We start from the raw sequence: 20,742 nt of genomic DNA on the forward strand, positions 1-20,742 counted from the left end.
GAGATTTTAGAAAAGGTGAGCGCATGATAAAAGGTCAAAGAGGAACAACTGATCTCACGCTGTAGCTGTGTATCAACTGTTATTTAGTATATTTTTGCTTATTATTTTCACAGATAAGGGAGAAATTGAAAGATTCAGGAACTTTTACCCTGCGGTGGAGGACAAAATCTAATGAAGTGTTTCAGAAAGTTATTAAAAAGAATAAAAATATTCTAGATCGTGAAAAATGTATAAACCCTTTGTTTGCTGCTATATATTTTGATTAATGTGTGATTTGATAATGTGTGAGTGCAGCTTTCATATTTGACTTATAGATTATAGATTCAAATCTGACCCTACTATTAATTGTATAAAGTGATTGATTTCAATACACAATATACACATTATCATTTAAATATGATTATAGTATGACAAGCAAATTTTTTTTTTTTTACAAATTAACCTGAAAAATTCAGATGGTGACAACATATACATTTATAGTGATATGCATTTAAATCGAGTCTCTTAAAAAATATATTTTAAATATGAATGTGCAAATTTGTCCTGTTTGTGCTGGGGGGGGGGGTCATGAGGCTTAAATTTTGATTCAAAAACTGACCTAAATAATGAAAGAAAAAAGATGGAGATTTTAGAAAAGGTGAGCGCATGATAAAAGGTCAAAGAGGAACAACTGATCTCACGCTGTAGCTGTGTATCAACTGTTATTTAGTATATTTTTGCTTATTATTTTCACAGATAAGGGAGAAATTGAAAGATTCAGGAACTTTTACCCTGCGGTGGAGGACAAAATCTAATGACGTGTTTCAGAAAGTTATTAAAAAGAATAAAAATATTCTAGATCGTGAAAAATGTATAAACCCTTTGTTTGCTGCTATATATTTTGATTAATGTGTGATTTGATAATGTGTGAGTGTAGCTTTCATATTTGACTTATAGATTATAGATTCAAATCTGACCCTACTATTAATTGTATAAAGTGATTGATTTCAATACACAATATACACATTATCATTTAAATATGATTATAGTATGACAAGCTAATTTTTTTTTTACAAATTAACCTGAAAAATTCAGATGGTGACAACATATACATTTATAGTGACATGCATTTAAATCGAGTCTCTTAAAAAATATATTTTAAATATGAATGTGCAAATTTGTCCTGTTTGTGCTGTGTTTACATATGATCTGATATACAATTATAGACATTAGGCAAAACATTTTCTGAATAAATAATCAAACACAAAGAAGTTTTACAGTGGACCCTGCTTTCCCCGTTCACTGTGTGATGAAATAAATCTCACACGCACATCCATGACCCTAAATGAAAAATCTTAACCAAATTTCAAGAAATAAATAACCAGTATTTCAAGCAGCGAAATCAAGTGTGGGTCAAACTGACCACAACACAATAGGAGGGTTAAGCTATACATAATTTGAGAGGCACATATGTAAGTTGATCTTACTTTGGCAAAAAACTCCTGCATGAAGCCCATCCAAACAACTGCTCACACCCCATCCAGTAAAAGGACATTTTTTTTTTTTACAAATTAACCTGAAAAATTCAGATGGTGACAACATATACATTTATAGTGACATGCATTTAAATCGAGTCTCTTAAAAAATATATTTTAAATATGAATGTGCAAATTTGTCCTGTTTGTGCTGTGTTTACATATGATCTGATATACAATTATAGACATTAGGCAAAACATTTTCTGAATAAATAATCAAACACAAAGAAGTTTTACAGTGGACCCTGCTTTCCCTGTTCACTGTGTGATGAAATAAATTTCACACGCACATCCATGACCCTAAATGAAAAATCTTAACCAAATTTCAAGAAATAAATAACCAGTATTTCAAGCAGCGAAATCAAGTGTGGGTCAAACTGACCACAACACAATAGGAGGGTAAAGCTATACATAATTTGAGAGGCACATATGTAAGTTGATCTTACTTTGGCAAAAAACTCCCGCATGAAGCCCATCCAAACAACTGCTCACACCCCATCCAGTAAAAGGACAGTCCCGCACTGTCAACTCCTTTCCTTTACAGGCCAGCTGATACATCCATATTTACCCTGAAGGTTGCACATACGCTTTCGGCTCTGCAATGTCTCCACAGTAAAGCTCTTGACACACGCCCCACTGCTCATTATACCGAATCTGAACTTTGCCATCACACTCACTGGAACCATCGACCAGCTTCACATCTGTTGAAAGAGTTTTACATGTTAACATTTGCACTCTTCAAGACCCATCTGTGCCCATCAGATGTTTAAAAGGGTCTCCACAGTAAAGCTCTTGACACACGCCCCACTGCTCATTATACCGAATCTGAACTTTGCCATCACACTCACTGGAACCATCGACCAGCTTCACATCGGTTGAAAGAGTTTTACATGTTAACATTTGCACTCTTCAAGACCCATCTGATGTTTAAAAGAGAGAGCAGACAAAACCTCATGAACGCAATTGATTTTCTAAGAATCAGAGTTCTGTTTAGGCACGACCGGAAGCAGCGGAAGGGGTCGACTGTGGCATAATAAAAGCTCCGCTGCTTTCGAGCTGTGTGTCACACTCGTTCAGCGGCCTCGTTTCGCTTCGACGGCTTTCAGCCTCACCCTGCTTCATTCTACTACGTTAATAAATCATTAGCTCATCCATGAACATGATTTCTGCCCATCGGATTGCATCGGCTGTGGGGATGAAGACGACAACTCCCATGATTCCACTCTCAGTCATGGCGTCATCAAACTACGCCTTTGTCGAAAATGACATATTATGTCTTCAAGTCAAGAGGGTATCATCGAACCCTCAACAACAACTAAAGGACCAATCAGGTAATCAGGATTACCAGAGGTGGAGGGCAGGCGAGACTACATCAAAGGCCCATTAATCACAGGCTAATCCAATCACCAATGCCCATTTTTCACCTCTGCTCTCTGCGTCTGGAGCCAAGGTGCAAATGACCTGGGCCATCAAACCTGTTCTGGCCAGCAACAAGGACAAAGAAAGACCCCGAGAGAGACAAATATATATATATATATATATATACACAGTACACACATTGGTTTGAAAAAACACCAAAAATGGACAGGTATACTGACTCAAAATCCCAGGATGTCTTTCGAAAAGAGTAGAGGTGTGACCTCGGCATCCTGGACAAATCTGCCCATTGGCCTTTGATCATCATGGCCTCCTAACAATCCCCATATCTACTGATTGGCTTCATCACTCTGTCTCCTCTCCACCAATAAGCTGGTGTGTGGTAGGCATTCTGGCGCACTATGGCTGCCATCGCATCATCCCCACTCTTAAAAATAAAGGTGCTTCAAAAGGTTCTTCAAGCGATGCCATAGAAGAACCATTTTTGGTTCCACAAAGAACCATTCAGTCAAAGGTTCTTTAAAGAACCATCTCTTTCTTACCTTTCTGTAATCTGAAGAACCTTATTTCGCCACAAAGAACCTTTTGTGAAACAGAAAGGTTCTTCAGGTGTTAAAGGTTCTTTATGGAACCATTTAGACAAAAAGGTTCTTCTATGGCATCGTGAAGCACCTTTATTTTTAAGAGTGTGGCTTGGAATGGCATGAGTAAATAATAAGTAACAGAATTTAAATTTTTTACTGAACTTTTTTAAACCAACATGCAAAATGCATCCAATATATTTTAACTCACTGTTGCAGGTGACTCCAGCGTCTTTTAAATGTTTGCAGCTCTGTATTCCCCATTTTGTTGATGCACAGTTCACACGTGAAGCTTCAGTCCCAGAACATTGTACATCACCCATCCATACTGGTCCTATACCTGGTCCAAAATAAGCAGCACTCTTTGCCTCAATCACATTCCCACAATTCAGTTCTTTACACACCCCTGCAGCATCTGTTCGACATTATTATTATATTATTATTAAGTACTATTGAAGATTAAATATTCTATTTCTTTCATGCTAGATCCTATACCATCTAAGCCACTAAAATAGGTGATTCCAGAAGTTATAGATCCTCTTTTAAATATGATTAATTCATCATTGTCATTAGGATATGTCCTAAAAACCTTGTTTTTAAGCCTCTCATTAAAAAAAAAAAAAAAAAAAATCACAACATGATCCTAGAGAATTAGTTCATTACAAACCAATCTCAAATCTCCTTTTTCTGTCAAAGATACCAGAAAAGGTAGTCTCCTCACAACTATGTTCTTTCTTAGAGAAAAATGGTATCTGTGAGGATTTCCAGTCAGGATTTAGACCGCATCATAGCACAGAGACTGCTCTCATCAGAGTAACAAATTTCCTGCTCTTGTCATCTGATCGTGTTTGTATCTCTCTAACAATGCTACTGGATCTTAGTGCTGAATTCAACATTATCGACAACAACATTCTTTTGAATAGACTAGAAAATTATGTTGCCATTAATGGAATTGCATTGACGTGGTTCAAATCATACTTATCTGAACATCAATTCGTAGCAGTGAGTGAAGAATATCATTCACAAGTGCAGTATGGAGTACCACAAGGCTCAGTACTAGGACTGTTGCTTTTCATGTTACCCCTGGGAGATATCATCAGGAAACATGGTGTTAGTTTACACTGTTATGCTAATGATACTCAGCTCTTCGCAGCCCGATGAAACATACCAATTCGCAAAACTAACAGAATGCATATCTGATATAAAAAAAACTGGATGACTAGTCATTTCCTACTGCTAAATTCTGAAAAAAAACAGAGCTGTTAATTATCAGACCAAAATCCTCTGCATGTAATAATCTAGAACACTGTCTAACACTTGATGGCTATGCTGTCAATTCTATGTCATCAGTTAATGTAAAGGGTCAATCCACTGAAGGCGAGCGTAGTGAGAACCCAAGTGCAGTTTATTTACAAGGTGATCCAAACAATAATCCAAACTTGACATGAACGGACTTGACGATGCATAAACAGACATAGCATGAGCAGACTTGACATAAACAGACTAGACTCACCAACAGTGGGTTAAATACATACAATACACGACGAGGGCACAATGGGAACGTGAAGCTACTTATAGGAAACAAGAGGGTCACATGACAAGAACAAACCAATGGGAAACAAGACACATGACTAAGACAACCAATAAGAACATGACACAATGAACAGGGGAACCAATGGCATGAATACATGAGGGCAAGGGAAGCATGACACAAACAGGGACCATGAAACAATTACAAAATAAAAGACATGGAACGCATGAACATGAAACAAAACACCACATTACAGTTAGGAATCTAGGTGTGCTATTTGATAGCAACCTTTCCTTTGAAAGTCATGTTTCTAGCATTTGTAAAACCGCATTTTTCCATCTTAAAAATATATCTACATTATGACCTATGCTCTCAATGTCAAATCCAGAAACGCTAATTCATGCGTTCATGACCTCAAGGTTAGATTATTGTAATGCTTTATTGGGTGGTTGCTCTGTGCGCTTAATAAACAAACTCCAGCTGGTCCAAAATGCAGCAGCTAGAGTTACAAGAACCAGGAAGTACGACCATATTAGCCCAGTTCTGTCATCACTGCACTAGCTCCCAATTAAACGTCGTATACATTTTAAAATCTTGCTAATTACTTATACAGTGATTTTGCTGCTGATTTTGTACGTTTGCCCACTGACAAATAAATGATCAGTCTATAATTTTAATGATAGGTTTATTTTAACAGTGAGAGACAGAACAACAACAAAAAAATCCAGAAAAATAAATTTCAAAAATGTTATAAATTGATTTGCATTTTAATGAGTGAAATAAGTATTTGATCCCCTATCAATCAGCAAGATTTCTGGCTCCCAGGTGTCTTTTATACAGGTAACGAGCTGAGATTAGGAGCACTCTCTTAAGATCCTAATCTCATTTTTTTACCTGTATAAAAGACACCTGTCCACAGAAGCAATCAATCAGATTCAAAACACTCCACCATGGCCAAGACCAAAGAGTTGTCCAAAGATGTCATGGACAAGATTGTAGACCTCCACAAGGCTGGAATGGGCTACAAGACCATCGCCAAGCAGCTTGGTGAAAAGGTGACAACAGTTGGTGCGATTATTCGCAAATGGAAGAAACACAAAATTCAATTCAAGTTTATTTGTACAACGCTTTTCACGATACAAATAATTGCAAAGCAACTTTACAGCAAAATAACTGTCAATCTCCCTCGTCTAAGGCTCAATGCAAGATCTCACCTCATGGAGTTTCAATGATCATGAGAACGGTGAGGAATCAGCTCAGAACTTCACGGGAGGATCTTGTCAATGATCTCAAGGCAGCTGGGACCATAGTCACCAAGAAAACAATTGGTAACACACTATGCCGAGAAGGACTGAAATCCTGCAGCACCCGCAAGGTCCCCCTGCTCAAGAAAAGCACATATACAGGCCTGTCTGAAGTTTGCCAATGAACATCTGAATGATTCAGAGGAGAACTAGGTGAAAGTGTTGTGGTCAGATGAGACCAAAATCGAGCTCTTTGGCATCAACTCAACTCGCCGTGTTTGGAGGAGGAGGAATGCTGCCTATGACCCCAAGAACACCATCCCCACCGTCAAACATGGTGGTGGAAACATCATGCTTTGGGGGTGTTTTTCTGCTAAAGGGACAGGACAACTGCACTGCATCAAAGGAATGATGGGCGGGGCCATGTACCGTCAGGTCTTGGGTGAGAACCTCCTTCCCTCAGCCAGGGCATTGAAAATGGGTCGTGGATGGGTATTCCAGCATGACAATGACCCAAAACACATAGCCAAGGCAACAAAGGAGTGGCTCAAGAAGAAGCACATTAAGGTCCTGGTGTGGCCTAGCCAGTCTCCAGACATTAATCACATAAAATCTGTGGAGGAAGCTGAAGTTTCGAGTTGCCAAATGTCAGCCTCGAAACCTTAATGACTTGGAGAGGATCTGCAAAGAGGAGTGGGACAAAATCCCTCCTGAGATGTGTGCAAACCTGGTGACCAACTACAAGAAACATCTGACATCTGTGATTGCCACCAAGTACTAAGTCACTAAGTACTAAGAGCAAATCCTCCAGCATGATCTGTCAGTCATCTCTCCTCTCAGCCCGTGATCAGTCAAATCTGACTCCTGCAGCTCGTGTTGGATGCAGGGTTGTCAAGTACATGGTTTTTTTTTCTCGATGGAATTGGGCTACTTTTAAACTTACGATTGGTTGATTTTTCCAGTTTGAAATATTGCATGAATTACATTTGACTGAAATGCTTGTATTGAAACATTTTGCATTCTGTGATAAAACTGTGCTAGATGTTATGTTTTGTGAAAAAATAAATAAATATGTAGCTTATTTTAGGTATGGAAATGACATATTTTGAGTTTTGATATTTGGGATATGGTCATTGCGTTACTTTGGGCATTACTTTAACCACCAACCAACCACACCACAGCCCCCCACACCCACTGTCCTCTTTTTGGAAAACTAAAATATAGTCACCCTACTTTATGCGCGAGCTTGAGTGCGGAATATGCTATAATACGCCTGCCTATATATTAAAAGATGGTTTAGTATATCATTATATTAATCAATATAATAACAAGGAAGCTCTCCATTTTTTAAATAAAATGCTATAATGACATTACGAAAAGTGTGACAGTTGCAAATCACGTTGTTATTGCATTGCACGAATTATGCATGCATAAGGAGTCAAATAGTTTCTTTTTTCATTATCAGCTTATTTATTAAATACAGTACAATAGGCTACAGCACGTATATAATTGATTCCAGGAAAAAATTTGTGGGGGTGCTATGGGGGTGCTTTTGTCTTTCTTGCTGGTGCTGAAGCACCTGCTAGCCCCTCCCTAGCACCACCCATGATGTTTCTGTGCGTCTATGAATAGTTTGAGGTTTATTATTAATGATCGATGTTCTTGATTAATCTTTTTCATTCATTTTTATAGCCAAATTTTTTTTTTACATTTATTTAACTGCAGTCACATTTGAGTATCATGCATAATTCATAACTAGTAATTAATTCAAATTTTTGATTGGTAGCATTTGTGCTTGTAATAGATAAGTTAGTTGCATTACAAAGTGTACTTTGCTGCATTTGCTGTTTTAATAAACCCGCATTATATTATTGTTTCATATTTAGTATTTTTCATATTTAATATTGTTTAATATTTTCATACAATTTTCATTCAGTGTTTTTCAGCATTCAGTCTATGTGAGTTTATAGATGACTAATAAGGCTAGTAAACGTTTGGCAGGTTGCTTTTTGTATTGCCTTCTAGGTTAAGATTTTTTTCAAATTATTATTATTATTATTTTTTTTATTAAAGTGATATCTTTTGTGGAAGTATAACAGGTTATTTTAGACTGTCATGATAATAGGCGCAAGCAGTTACTATCATTATTATTATTACAACAACTCTAATAATAATAATAATTATTATAACAGATAATGTTGTTGTTAGTATTATTATTTATTTATCTTCATAACATGAATCATTTGCCTGTCCCATCCCCCATCTCTCTCTCTCTCTCTCTTACACACACACTCTCTCTCTCTCTCTCTCTCTTACACACACACACACACACACACACACACACGCATCACAGACGGTTCCTCCCATTTCTGGCAAATAGAGGGACTAAAGCCGGCTGCCTCCACACATAAGCATATCTGTCTGGCGGATACTCTCTCTCTCTCTCTCTCTCTTACACACACACACACACACACACACACACACACACACACGCATCACAGACGGTTCCTCCCATTTCTGGCAAATAGAGGGACTAAAGCCGGCTGCCTCCACACATAAGCATATCTGTCTGGCGGATGCGTTAATGTTTTACTGAAAGTTTAGTAACAAAGAGCGTCTTTTTAAACGGAAGAGATGTCGACAAGACCGGGATTCTACCGGCAAGAACTAAACAAGACTGTCTGGGAGGTGCCAGAACGATACCAGAATCTCACACCGGTTGGATCGGGGGCATATGGCTCAGTATGGTGAGTCCAGCAGGCGTTTACGAATACTACTATGAGGAAGGTTTGCCTTCTGAATATTAATTACGTAACCGATGATTGGCTAAAGCGCTGATATTCGGCTCTATTGAATCCTTAAATGAAGGCGTGGCTCATGAATATTTCATTGAAAGCACCAGGAAGGTTACTAAGCAACGTCAGCATTAACTAATTAATATTCATTAGCTGAGCCTTCGCCGTAGTACGACTAGTAATTTAGCGTGCAAGAGGAGGAGAGGGTGAGGCAGGAATAAAGCCTGACAAAACAACATCCGGAAAAAATTATAAAAAGAGAGAAAATCAACCACTGGCAGGAAAATATTTAACAAAATAGAACTAACATTTCATACTGAAAATTATATTTGTTGGCTTTACTGTTTAAATGTGTTTATATTGTGATAAATGCTGCTGCACCTTTTGTTTACTGACATGTGTCAATCATTCCTTCAACAACAATGTCTGTATGACCTCATTTGGCATGTCCATAGATTAAATGAAATCGCCTTCATCTGAATGATGCTGAACTGAAAGCTGATTTACTGTATGTATCTGGCAATCTGTCAAAAACACAAAGGCAGTATTTAAAAGAAAACAGAGATTTCCCTGTATATCACAGGTAGTCACGACATTTGTGTTTTTATACAGAATGACCACATACTAAGGCTTCTGATACTATAAATGTGTTTAGTTAGGTTGTATAAAGAGCCTTCCAACATGCCCATCTGGTACCACAATATTGCTCTAGCAGACAACATGCTAGGCCTATTCCGTTCCGGTCTTAAAGTGAAACCGTCTTCCAGTTTTACCCGTGCCACACCCCCCATCAGCATCTGACGTCCATCTGCATGGGAAAACGTCCAGATATTTCATCCTGCCGTAATGCACTCTCATTCTGAGAGATTTACATTGCACTGCACACTGTAGCATCTCATCTACAACATTAGAGCCCTCTAGCCTCCCTTGTGCTGTGACTGACTGAAACAGTTGCCATGGTGACAGAGCTTCTGGCTTCAACATCTTCCCATTTTCACCATTTGCAAATATTGTGAAGATGTCAATCGGTTTATTTATAAGTACGTCACATCATTTTGATGCACCAGCAGTAGTTGCGTAATCATCCAGATGATATGCTAAACTAAGTTTGCAAGTAAACATGTTTCTCTTCCCCTTCCCAACTTTTTTTTATCATGTTTCACAATTGTTGTGTAATCAGGCATTACTGTTTCCGCTCTGCAAAGCTACTGTTCTAACAGCTTTGTCTAAGAGAGCCAGGTCAAAATCAGTCTGACTCATGATGGTATAAACAATCTTCTTTAGTTCTTAGCCGAATGGAAACCAACAATGCCTTAAAGGAATAGTTCACCCAAAAATGATAATTTGCTAACATTTACTCACCCTCAGGCCATCCAAGAAGTAGATGAGTTTGTTTTTTCATTAGAACAGATTTAAAGAAATGTAGAATTGCGCACCAATAGATCCTGTGCAGTGAATGGGTGCCGTCAGAATGAGAGTCCAAACAGTTGATAAAACTTCACAATAATCCACACCACTCCAGTCCATCAGTTAACATCTTGTGAAGCAAAAAGCTGTGTGTTTATAAGAAACAAATCCATTATTAAGGTGTTTTAACATTAAATCATTTCTTCTGGCCAAAATAAGTGTCCATAATTTATAATACATTTCCTCCAGTGAAAAAGTCCAACCCTTGTTTTCATTTCGCATCAAAATCCACCCACATATTTGTTTAGAACAATTTTGAACAGTTTTTGCATGTAAATGGTGCTTGATCTGTGCATATTTGTCTCCTAATTCAAAGAAAGCAATATTATGGATAGAGGACTCATATTTTAGCTGGAGGCAACGGTTTGAAGTTAAAAACGTCTTGATGCCATGCATATTGCTTTTCTCTACACAATACATTAGTTGATGGACCGGAGTGGTGAGGATTACTTGTGGATTATTGTGATGTTTTTATCAGCTGTTTAAACTCTCATTCTGACGGCACCCATTCACTGCAGAGGATCCATTGGTGAGCAAGTGATGTGATGCTACATTTCTCATCTACATCTTGGATGTCCTGAGGGTGAGTACATTTTCAGCAAATTTTCATTTATGGGTGAACGACTCCATAATATCATTCATATTAATAATAATCTGTACAACAAAATGTATAATTTTCATTGATTGCAATGAGCATAAAATCACATAAACAGTGGCTCCAACCAAAGTAGTGATTCAGAAACTAAACCCTGCACAATCCTAGCTAATCCAAGCAAACTAACAAATATCACTAAACCCAAAGGCATTGGGGGGAAAAAGCACCAGCACTGATTGAGGGCATCACATGGGCGTCCTGTTTTGGAAGCTATTACCAGTGTTTCTTCTCATTTGTTTGGGAGGCTTGCTCTGAAAAATAATGTGATGCAGCTCATTTCATTGTCAGTGATGCAGATGCCCCACAACATCTCGAGAACACCTGAGACCTAATTATTTCATTATCTATATTAAAAGATGCACAACACTAACAATGGATTTACACTGGAGATTTAATTGCTACTGATTGGGTCCCATGTCGAGCTGACTAGGTTCAACTATTTCTAACAGCCTGGGGATATGATTATAGAGACATTGCAGTGTATCATCTGACATGAGAGACCTGATTAAGCAATTGTTATCTTTTGTTTTAATAATAGGCCTGGTCCCATAGTGCTTTAATATAGCATGCAAAACAAGGCAATAGTCATTTAGTCACAATGTCCTAATTCAAATGTGATTTATAATTTGTATTTAGATATTCAGATCGTCACATTCATACAGAATTACAGCACTACAACTAAAATAATGAACAATCCTTATTCAGACCAATGTCTGTCATTTTATTCCCAAGGAATCTCTCTCTCTCACACACACTCCCACAAACACTTTCTAACTCAAATGAGCTGTGAATTTGCATTGTTCACGTTAAGCCCTTTTCTATTGTGTGATTATTTGACTTCTTCACAGCAGAGCTGATTCATTTTAAAGGAAGGGGGCAGGGCAGACCTGGGGTGTGGAGGGGTTGAAACAAGGAATGGGAGCATCCCAAATGGGGGTTGGGTGCTCTTGTCTTTAACAGACTTCAGTGACCTGCCAGGGGGTTTGATTTATTTAAAGTGCATTCATAACACAGAGACACTGCAGGAATTATTACTTTATCCACTGACTCAATTTCTTTTGCTTTTCCCACCTAATTTCTCAATTGGCCTTCTGAAACTATAAAATTTGCCTTTCTAATCAATCTCAACTGATATGACTCTAGAGCCCCTGAATGGTGAGTCAAATGTCCCTTTTACTATGTATTTATTAATTAGTTCTGAGTCTTGCACTCATGCCAGAAGTGATTCTCCAGAGCATTTCATTCAATAAAGAACATAGAGTTTTCATTCAGAGAGTGTTTAATATGGTCCACTGCCATGAGGAAGTGATACCATTTTGAACAAAAGGTCAAATTTAACAGGAACATACCATGGCAAATGTCTGTAGTCTCAATGTCAGCAGAAACTTTAGTTTTGAGTTGGATCAAAAAATTCCAAACATTTCTGTTTCCCTCTTTAGCTCAGCATATGATGTGCGCCTTCGTCAGAAAGTGGCCGTCAAGAAGCTCTCCAGGCCTTTCCAGTCTCTCATCCACAGCAGAAGAACATACAGAGAACTGAGACTCCTCAAACACATGAAACATGAGAATGTAAGTCGCATGCAAACACATCGATGCAAGGGAGCAAACAAATGCCAAATGTCCAGTCCTGCACCGACAAAACTCATACAACTGTTAGACAATCATCAAACATCTGAACTGAGATTGTTAGGTCTGTTCAAACAACAAAGTCTAGAGCCACTTAAGTCACTCGTGTTATTTTTTTCTGTAATCCAGGTTATCGGACTGCTGGACGTTTTCACTCCGGCAGCTTCTCTTGAAGAATTCAATGAGGTGTGAGTGTCTGCCCGGTGACTGCATCTTCATTTGAGAGTGCATAAAATAGCTTTACAGATGTCTGTGAAACTAAAATGGCACTTTGGTTTGATTAAACCCATCTGCACTTGCAGTCGACTAATTATCAAACAACATTTGTTTTTATTTGCAAGTGTGTGATGATTTAAATGCACTAGATCGGATATAAGCCAAGACTGTCTCCGTCTTTCTAGCTATCTTGTGACCAACCTGATGGGAGCGGATCTCAACAACATTGTCAAATTTCAGAGACTTTCAGATGAACATGTACAATTCCTCATTTATCAGCTTCTCCGGGGCCTTAAGGTACATTTTCAGTTCTGTTTTTTTTTTAAAGCACATACAAAAGGACACAAACAGATGTTAGAATCAGTTCTGAATTGCAATTTTTAGTGTCTCTATGTCTCTTTTACGCTGTCCTACAGTTTTTTTTCATGGCTTGATTTTTTTTCTTCTTTTACAAACAGTACATCCATTCAGCTGGGCTGATCCACAGAGTGAGTGCTCCTTCTCAGTTTTTGTTTAGTGTCCACTTTACAGGCCACAAAAGTACTTTTCCTTTTAACCCTCTTTACAAAAGAATGACACTGTTCTGATTGAAAAAAGTTGATTTTACCTAGTCTTAACACTATGCTACATCATATAATGTTAAAAGAAATTAATTTGTACGCATGTTTGAAGGACTTAAAGCCAAGCAATGTAGCGGTGAATGAAGATTGTGAACTCAGGATCCTGGATTTTGGTTTAGCCAGACAAACAGATGATGAGATGACGGGATACGTAGCGACGCGTTGGTACCGAGCACCTGAGATCATGCTCAACTGGATGCATTACAACCAGACAGGTAAAACAAGCTTCACCTAAAAAGTCTTCAATCTTAACATGCACCTTAAATTCTTGTGTTTTTAGATAGATAGATAGATAGATAGATACAACATCTGTATTTATGTTCTGTGCAACTGGTTGATCAAATACGATTAAATCTGTTTTACAGTGGATATCTGGTCTGTTGGATGCATCATGGGTGAACTTCTGAAGGGGAAGGTTTTGTTTCCTGGCAACGATTGTATCCTTCCTTCATAAAAGCCACTTACACCACCTCTTAGTGTGCTTATGTGTGGTTTTTGAGTGAGTCTTGCTTCCTGTAAGGCAGGTGACGAAAGCACAGCCTAAATTGTTCAAATTAAATTATAGTAACAATGTAAGGAACTAGAAATCAGTTTCCAAAGATGGAGGCATCAGATGGGTATCTCTCTATAGGCCAGGCTTTCTTATACTTTCAGCTGAATATACTCTAAGCTCTCTTGAGGGGATCTATATAATCTTTAACATAATTTGTTCAGATATAGATCAGCTAAAGAGAATCATGGAGGTTGTAGGCACTCCCACGCCTGATGTTTTGAAGAAGATATCCTCTGAACATGTGAGAAGAGACCAACGGTTCAGTTATTGGTTTAATTTATTAATTAATTCTAACAATGTTACTATACTACAATAGTACATGCAACTCAATGGATGATAGATTGACTGAAATTCAAACCATAGTTTAAGTTTTTTTTTTTTACTATGCATCCAGGCTCAGAAGTACATCCAGTCTCTTCCACACATGCCTCAGCAGGACCTGGCGAAGATATTTAGAGGAGCAAATCCACTGGGTAAGACTAAAGGCCTGCTCACATTAAGAATGATAACTATATTAGCACCCACGCACCATATTAATGCGAGCTACATTTATGCCATCTGCCGCTTTGAATGCTAGAGCTTTTTAAAGTCTGCTGGATTCTGATTGGCTGTCAGTGTTTTTAGCGTTCATCAGCAGGAAAAAAAAAAAAAAGTTCTAAAAGTTCCAAAGATACCATTCGCTGTATCATTATTGCTATAGTTGTGGAATGATTTTTAAAACTTTATCTCTATAGTTATCGTTATTGTTATCATCCTTGCTGTACAAGCAATTATCAATATCAAACAATATTTAAAACAAAAAAGTTAAAAAAAACTTTTTTTTACCCCTTTTCAACTCTTTCCTAACCCCATACTCCCTCTTTGACAGCGGTTGATTTGTTAAAAAAAATGCTAGTATTAGACTGTGATGGGAGGATTTCAGCCAGTGAAGCTCTGTGCCATCCATACTTTTCCCAATACCACGATCCTGAAGATGAACCGGAGGCGCCTCCATATGATCAGACCCCTGAGAGCAAGGATTGCACGCTGGAGGAGTGGAAGGGTGAGAGGGAGTCTTCCATTAAATGTTGTAAACTTACACTAAAACACCACCGCGCTGAAGCTATTTTTGTTCATTCAGAAAATCATTGTGAACATAATCTCGCAAATTGATACATTGTAATATAAAATTAACCATTTCATATTTTTGTCACACTTTTTGTCTTTATTGATTTATATTTAAATCCTAATATTAAAATATAATAAACTAATATTTTGAAATTGTACAGTGAGTGACTATGGAAATTCGCTCTCTCTTTCTCCCTCTACAGAGCTGGTGTTTGAGGAAGTAAGCAATTTTAAAGATCCTCCCAATAAACCTGAAAATCTTCAGGTTGAACAATAAAACTGAGCCTAACTACAATCCATGAAGATGCCGCCCTCACCACTGTCTGTCTTTCAAACACACGAACTACAGGACTGGTGGACATACTGTATGAACAGCTTGCAGTCATGACTATGTATTTCCAAAGCATGACGCCCTTCCTGTATGTGGGTGTATGTTCATACACACTTAATTAAGAGCAAAACACGACCGGTATTGTTTGAACATAGACACAATGTATTAATATTACAAGGTGCATGTTGTGTGTGTATGTATGCAGAGTTGTGTGTTTTGAGTGTTTTTTATATTTGATGTGAGACAGGTGAAGCAGGGTATGGTGTCTTTCATATGAGACCAAAACAAACTAAGCAGGAGGAGGAGAAAAATATGTTTACAATGTTGGACATGGAGTGGGATGTGTGTCTTAAAAAGTTCATATATGCATCAATGTACAAAAGTCTCTGCATAAAACTGAATCAGTTACATAATCTGTCTTTACTCGTTTTGCATCTGCAAGGCTATCTGAATATAACATACCTCGAATGCATCATGGGTGTTCGCATGGAATCACACCTCAGGTGAAAATGAAGTGATTAATAGTTGTTTAGTTACAGAAAACAGATGGTGGTGAGAGAACTCACCCCAGCCACAAATATGGTCTTTTCTTAACAAAAGGTTGAACTAAAGGTTAACTGTTAGTTTATGCTGCACTACAACAGTGCCGGATAATTCAACATTATGCTGGACATGATTTTCTTTTCTCAGGTTATTTAAAGGACCAGTATGTGGCTCGATGTCATTTATTGTAATACATAAATTTCCGCGTCCATTTCTATAGTACAAGTCAGTTGTCATTTGTTAATATCCATATCTATCACAAAACCTGTTAAGTACATCTGGGTCATAATTCACCCTAAAATTAAAAATAATTTTTTTATCTTGCATGTAAAAAAGAAACTTTTATGACCATTATGATTGTTTGCATTGTGACATTATTTTCATTACAATTAAGAAAATTTCTCTCAATTTCCATTATGATAAAATGCAAATAAATAAATAACAACAACAATAATAATAATAAATAAGTGAGTGATTGAGTAATTATACATTTGCCGTACTGCCTTTAATTTATACAAGTGTCAAATATATACGATTTTAGGAATATAAGAAAATATGTATTTATGAAAATAATGTCAATGTCAAAGAAAAAGATTTTGCGCAACAATTCTGATTTTCTTTGTGTAAAATATAATGTTCCTTTTTTTTTTGAGAAAGCAATTTCAATTCAGTCTTCTGAATTTTTCTTCTGTCTAGTGAAAAGAATTACACAACATTTAAAATGTATTTGGGGAACAGAAGCAGAATGAATGTGTGTGAGTGAGTGAAACTGCATTTCAGGAAGTGTTAGTGTCACAATTATTTCTCAATATATGTTTTGGAAGGTCCTGAATGACTACTTTGATGTCATGAAACTAGTCAGCATCCTCTGAAGTTGAATGGGGGAAATGGGTTTGGTTTCTCACATTTACACTTTATGTAAATGAACGTTATCAACAACTGCCCTGCTTTCAGTCCAGTCCAGTGTAAAACATATACTAACTACTTGCTACAAACCAAGTGTCACTTCTCTGATGTTGTTCAGATGTCTTGGTTATGTTGCCTTAGCACTTTGCCCTTATGTATCTGCACCCTCCTTCTGGGCTTTTGCGTGCCTTTTAACAAAGATAAAAACTGCCTTCAGCTGTTTCAGTGGGAGTGGATAGGTCTTTCTTCTTTTGTAAGTTGGCCAGTCCACTTAGCATATGTATCCACGACCCCCTCACCATCTCTTTTAATAAAATCAACCATTTTCCTGAAACCCATCAACGTGTTAAGTATTTTAAAACTAGAAGGAGTCAATTAAAACTCATTTACAGATCCGACAACAATCTGAAAAGGCTGCTTTACGATGATTAAATGTTTATTCCAGCGAGTCTCCCGTGCGTAACTGGAAACTTTGAACATTTACGCCCCCACATTTACCGGTGCTCTCCAAGTTGCGCTCGTTCTCTGAGAGTTTCTTTATCAAAATATCCGACAAACAATGAGAACGTAAAAAGGATAGTTTCTTATTTGAAAGACATTACTTTCAACACTCTCTGAGGATGTCACAGCGAACCAGGGCAGGATTTTATCGCGGGGAGATAAACAGAACCGTTTGGGACGTGCCGGAGAGATACAGAGATCTCATTCAGATAGGAACCGGAGCATACGGAACGGTCTGGTAAGTACATTACTAGTATTTAAAAGTTCATTATTCTATAGCGTTTCCGAATTATTTAGTTACTTTTAAAAAGTTCCTGTTCCGTAGTTTTCGGAATTTAGTGCAAAGAGTCGTCTTACACAACGCAGCGTTCTTAGTAATATTTTTGTGGTATTGCCCACATGTCGTATATGAATTTATTGTAAATTTGTAAGAAATAGCAGTACTTTCGTTCGAGCGGCATACTGTTGCTATGGCTACCGCTGACTAACGCAAGTTTTCGCGAGCGTCTGTTTAGTGCACTTCAGCCGACTTAAAAAGTTAACTTTTGTGGCTACTGAAACGTTGTAGTCACAACATTTCAACTGCTTCAGCTTTTGTTTAATTCGGTTAAAATGACTTCAAATGCACGCTGAGACAAAGCTAGTCTTCTGTCTCTGTAACGTCAGTAGATAGGAGGATATTTCTCAAGGAAGCTGTGCAATAGTTAGATTGGCTTTCTTTCTTTTTTTTTAATTGCATCATACACTTCCATCTGTTTTCTTAATTCTCCTTCAACTAAAGCCCTCGTGGCTTATCTGGGTGAAACTGTGAAACCTCTGTAAACTTTTCTTCCTTGGCAAGACAAGAGGTCAGATAACAAAGCCTCCCTGCTGATGCCATTGTCTGCGTTTAACAAGCAGAAGTTGCCGCATTAAAGCCATTATGTTGGTCTTCGGCAAGCTTTCCACTTTAATAGATTTTTCACTTGTCCAAATTGCTCAAGTTTCAGATTGAGTAATGAACCTATTGCACATTAAGCTATGTCCACAACCTCTTTCCTAACCACATCTTCATGTCCAGACGTAGAGGTAGAAAAATGCAAACAACATGCAGTGACTATGTAATGGAGTAGTGGACTTTGTAATGGTCTTGTAGATGGTTATAAAGACAATTGTCAAGCACTGATCTTACTCTTCTCAATATATCCAAAGTTCAGCCAATGACCATAAGACAGGAGTGCGGGTGGCCATCAAGAAGCTCCACCGGCCGTTCCAGTCCAGACTGTTCGCCAAACGCGCTTACAGAGAGCTGCGACTGCTCAAGCACATGAAACATGAGAATGTATGTTACCAACATCTACATTTACCATTTACATTATTAAAGAACTGTGTCATTAATTAATAATCTCATAAGGTTGCTTTTTTCCCTTGTTCGCCTCTCTGTAAGAAGTCTGGCATGTATTTACTTTGTTCATGTTTTTCGTGCACCCTAATATTTAATTCTAACCAACTGGGCAGGTTATTGGACTGCTGGACGTTTTTACCTCGGAAATTTTGTTGGACAGATTTCAGGATTTGTGAGTCAATTCTTTCAGTTCTAATGCTACTAAAAAGCTAAAAAAAAATAGATTTTGTTGTCAACAAAATTTAAAATATTAACTAACATTATGTAATTCAGATCATTAGCAATTGTTCAAAGTTCTGTCAGATCAACAATGAAACAGCAGTTAAAGTCTTTTTACTCTCAGTTACCTGGTGATGCCGTTTATGGGCACTGATTTGGGAAAGCTAATGAAGATGGAGAGCTTATCGGAGGACAGGGTGCAGTTTCTGGTCTATCAGATACTGAGGGGTCTGAAGGTTAGGCACAGATACACACACAATCACATTTGTGAAACATTATGTCCTTCTTTATAGCATCTATAAATCTCTTGCTCTTGCTCTTTTTCCACAGTACATTCATTCAGCCGGAATCATTCACAGGGTAAGTGACCTCAGAGAGTTTAAATAGATGCACAGAGGGGGTTGGGTGACTACTTCATTCAACCCTGACGTTCATTCATTCTCTGTCCATCTCTTCTCTTTTATAATGTCTGAGAAAATGCATGGAGGTGTGCGTTATTGTTTCTTTTAAAAGCAGGCTATATATAATAAGTAGGAGCATTTTTACTACCTTAGATGTACATGTATTAGTTGTATTTACTGTAAAAATGTCTACTTTGGTTGTCTTTCTTCAGGATCTCAAACCAGGAAATCTGGCAGTGAACCAGGACTGTGAATTGAAGGTATTAAACCAACTTGGTCTATAGCACAATTTAAATGAATGTCTACATCAACTTTCCTAAATAGCTGGAGTTTCAAAAATCAAGTGTAAAAACTGTAAATTTTGTGTTCAGATCTTGGACTTTGGACTTGCACGTCAGGCAGATTCAGAGATGACAGGTTATGTTGTGACCCGCTGGTACAGAGCACCGGAGGTTATCCTCAACTGGATGCACTACTCACAAACAGGTGAGATACACTACCAATAGAGACGTGTACAAATAAATGTAGCTATTACATTGCGTAACCACTAGATGTCCCTCTAGGACATAGGACGTAAAGGGGCACCAAGCAGTGTTGCCAAGTCTGCGGTTTTCCCATGGAATTGGGCTACTTTAAAGGGGTCATATGATGCGATTTCAAGTTTTCCTTTCTCTTTGGAGTGTTACAAGCTCTTGGTGCATAAAGAAGATCTGTAAAGTTGCAAAGACGAAAGTCTCAAATCCAAAGAGATATTCTTTATAAAAGTTAAGAGTCAGCCACACCTACCTAAAACGGCTTGTTCTAACACGCCCCCACATATCTAGGTCACTATGTGGAAATATTAGCATAATACCACCCAAATGTGCACGCAAAGAAAGAAGGCGTGGTTTCAGGAACAGCAGTCATGTTGATGCAGCCATGTCAGTGAGATGCTGTGTTTCGGTGCGAAAGCAAAAGCACTTTATTTGGCCTTCCGGAAGTAGATGCATTTAGGAATCATTGGTTAAGATTTATTTACGAACAGCACAACCCAGATATTCGAATTTGTGGAACGCATTTTATGAACGACAGTTTTTTGAACTTAGAAGAGTACAAAGCTGGCTGTGCACAAAGGCTATTTCTAAAAAAACAACCCAAAAGGGTCAATTCCGACTTTGCTATGACAATCTGG

At 37.8% G+C, this 20,742-nt stretch overlaps 2 protein-coding genes across 2 annotated transcripts in view; both read left to right on the forward strand.

Moving 5' to 3' along the window:
* Positions 1–8,763: 8,763 nt before the first annotated feature.
* On the forward strand, positions 8,764–15,931 carry LOC107579565 (mitogen-activated protein kinase 11-like). Its single transcript, XM_016265382.1, has 11 exons — positions 8,764–8,994; positions 12,604–12,733; positions 12,920–12,978; positions 13,192–13,303; positions 13,465–13,494; positions 13,679–13,841; positions 13,992–14,063; positions 14,341–14,420; positions 14,574–14,652; positions 15,048–15,221; positions 15,490–15,931. The coding sequence occupies exons 1-11, from the start codon at positions 8,882–8,884 to the stop codon at positions 15,561–15,563; spliced, it is 1,086 nt and encodes a 361-aa protein (XP_016120868.1). The 5' UTR covers positions 8,764–8,881; the 3' UTR covers positions 15,564–15,931.
* A 986-nt stretch (positions 15,932–16,917) lies between these two features.
* Positions 16,918–20,742, forward strand: part of LOC107579544 (mitogen-activated protein kinase 12-like) — a 7,359-nt gene continuing 3,534 nt past the window's right edge. The window contains exons 1-7 of the mRNA XM_016265367.1: positions 16,918–17,805; positions 18,759–18,888; positions 19,065–19,123; positions 19,295–19,406; positions 19,501–19,530; positions 19,784–19,831; positions 19,943–20,057. Coding sequence (XP_016120853.1) covers positions 17,687–17,805; positions 18,759–18,888; positions 19,065–19,123; positions 19,295–19,406; positions 19,501–19,530; positions 19,784–19,831; positions 19,943–20,057 — 613 coding nt within the window. The 5' untranslated portion in view covers positions 16,918–17,686. The remainder of the gene's footprint in view (positions 17,806–18,758; positions 18,889–19,064; positions 19,124–19,294; positions 19,407–19,500; positions 19,531–19,783; positions 19,832–19,942; positions 20,058–20,742) is intronic.

Source organism: Sinocyclocheilus grahami, unplaced genomic scaffold, assembly GCF_001515645.1.
Source record: "Sinocyclocheilus grahami isolate Dianchi unplaced genomic scaffold, SAMN03320097.WGS_v1.1 scaffold33.1, whole genome shotgun sequence".
Lineage (NCBI taxonomy): Eukaryota > Metazoa > Chordata > Actinopteri > Cypriniformes > Cyprinidae > Sinocyclocheilus > Sinocyclocheilus grahami.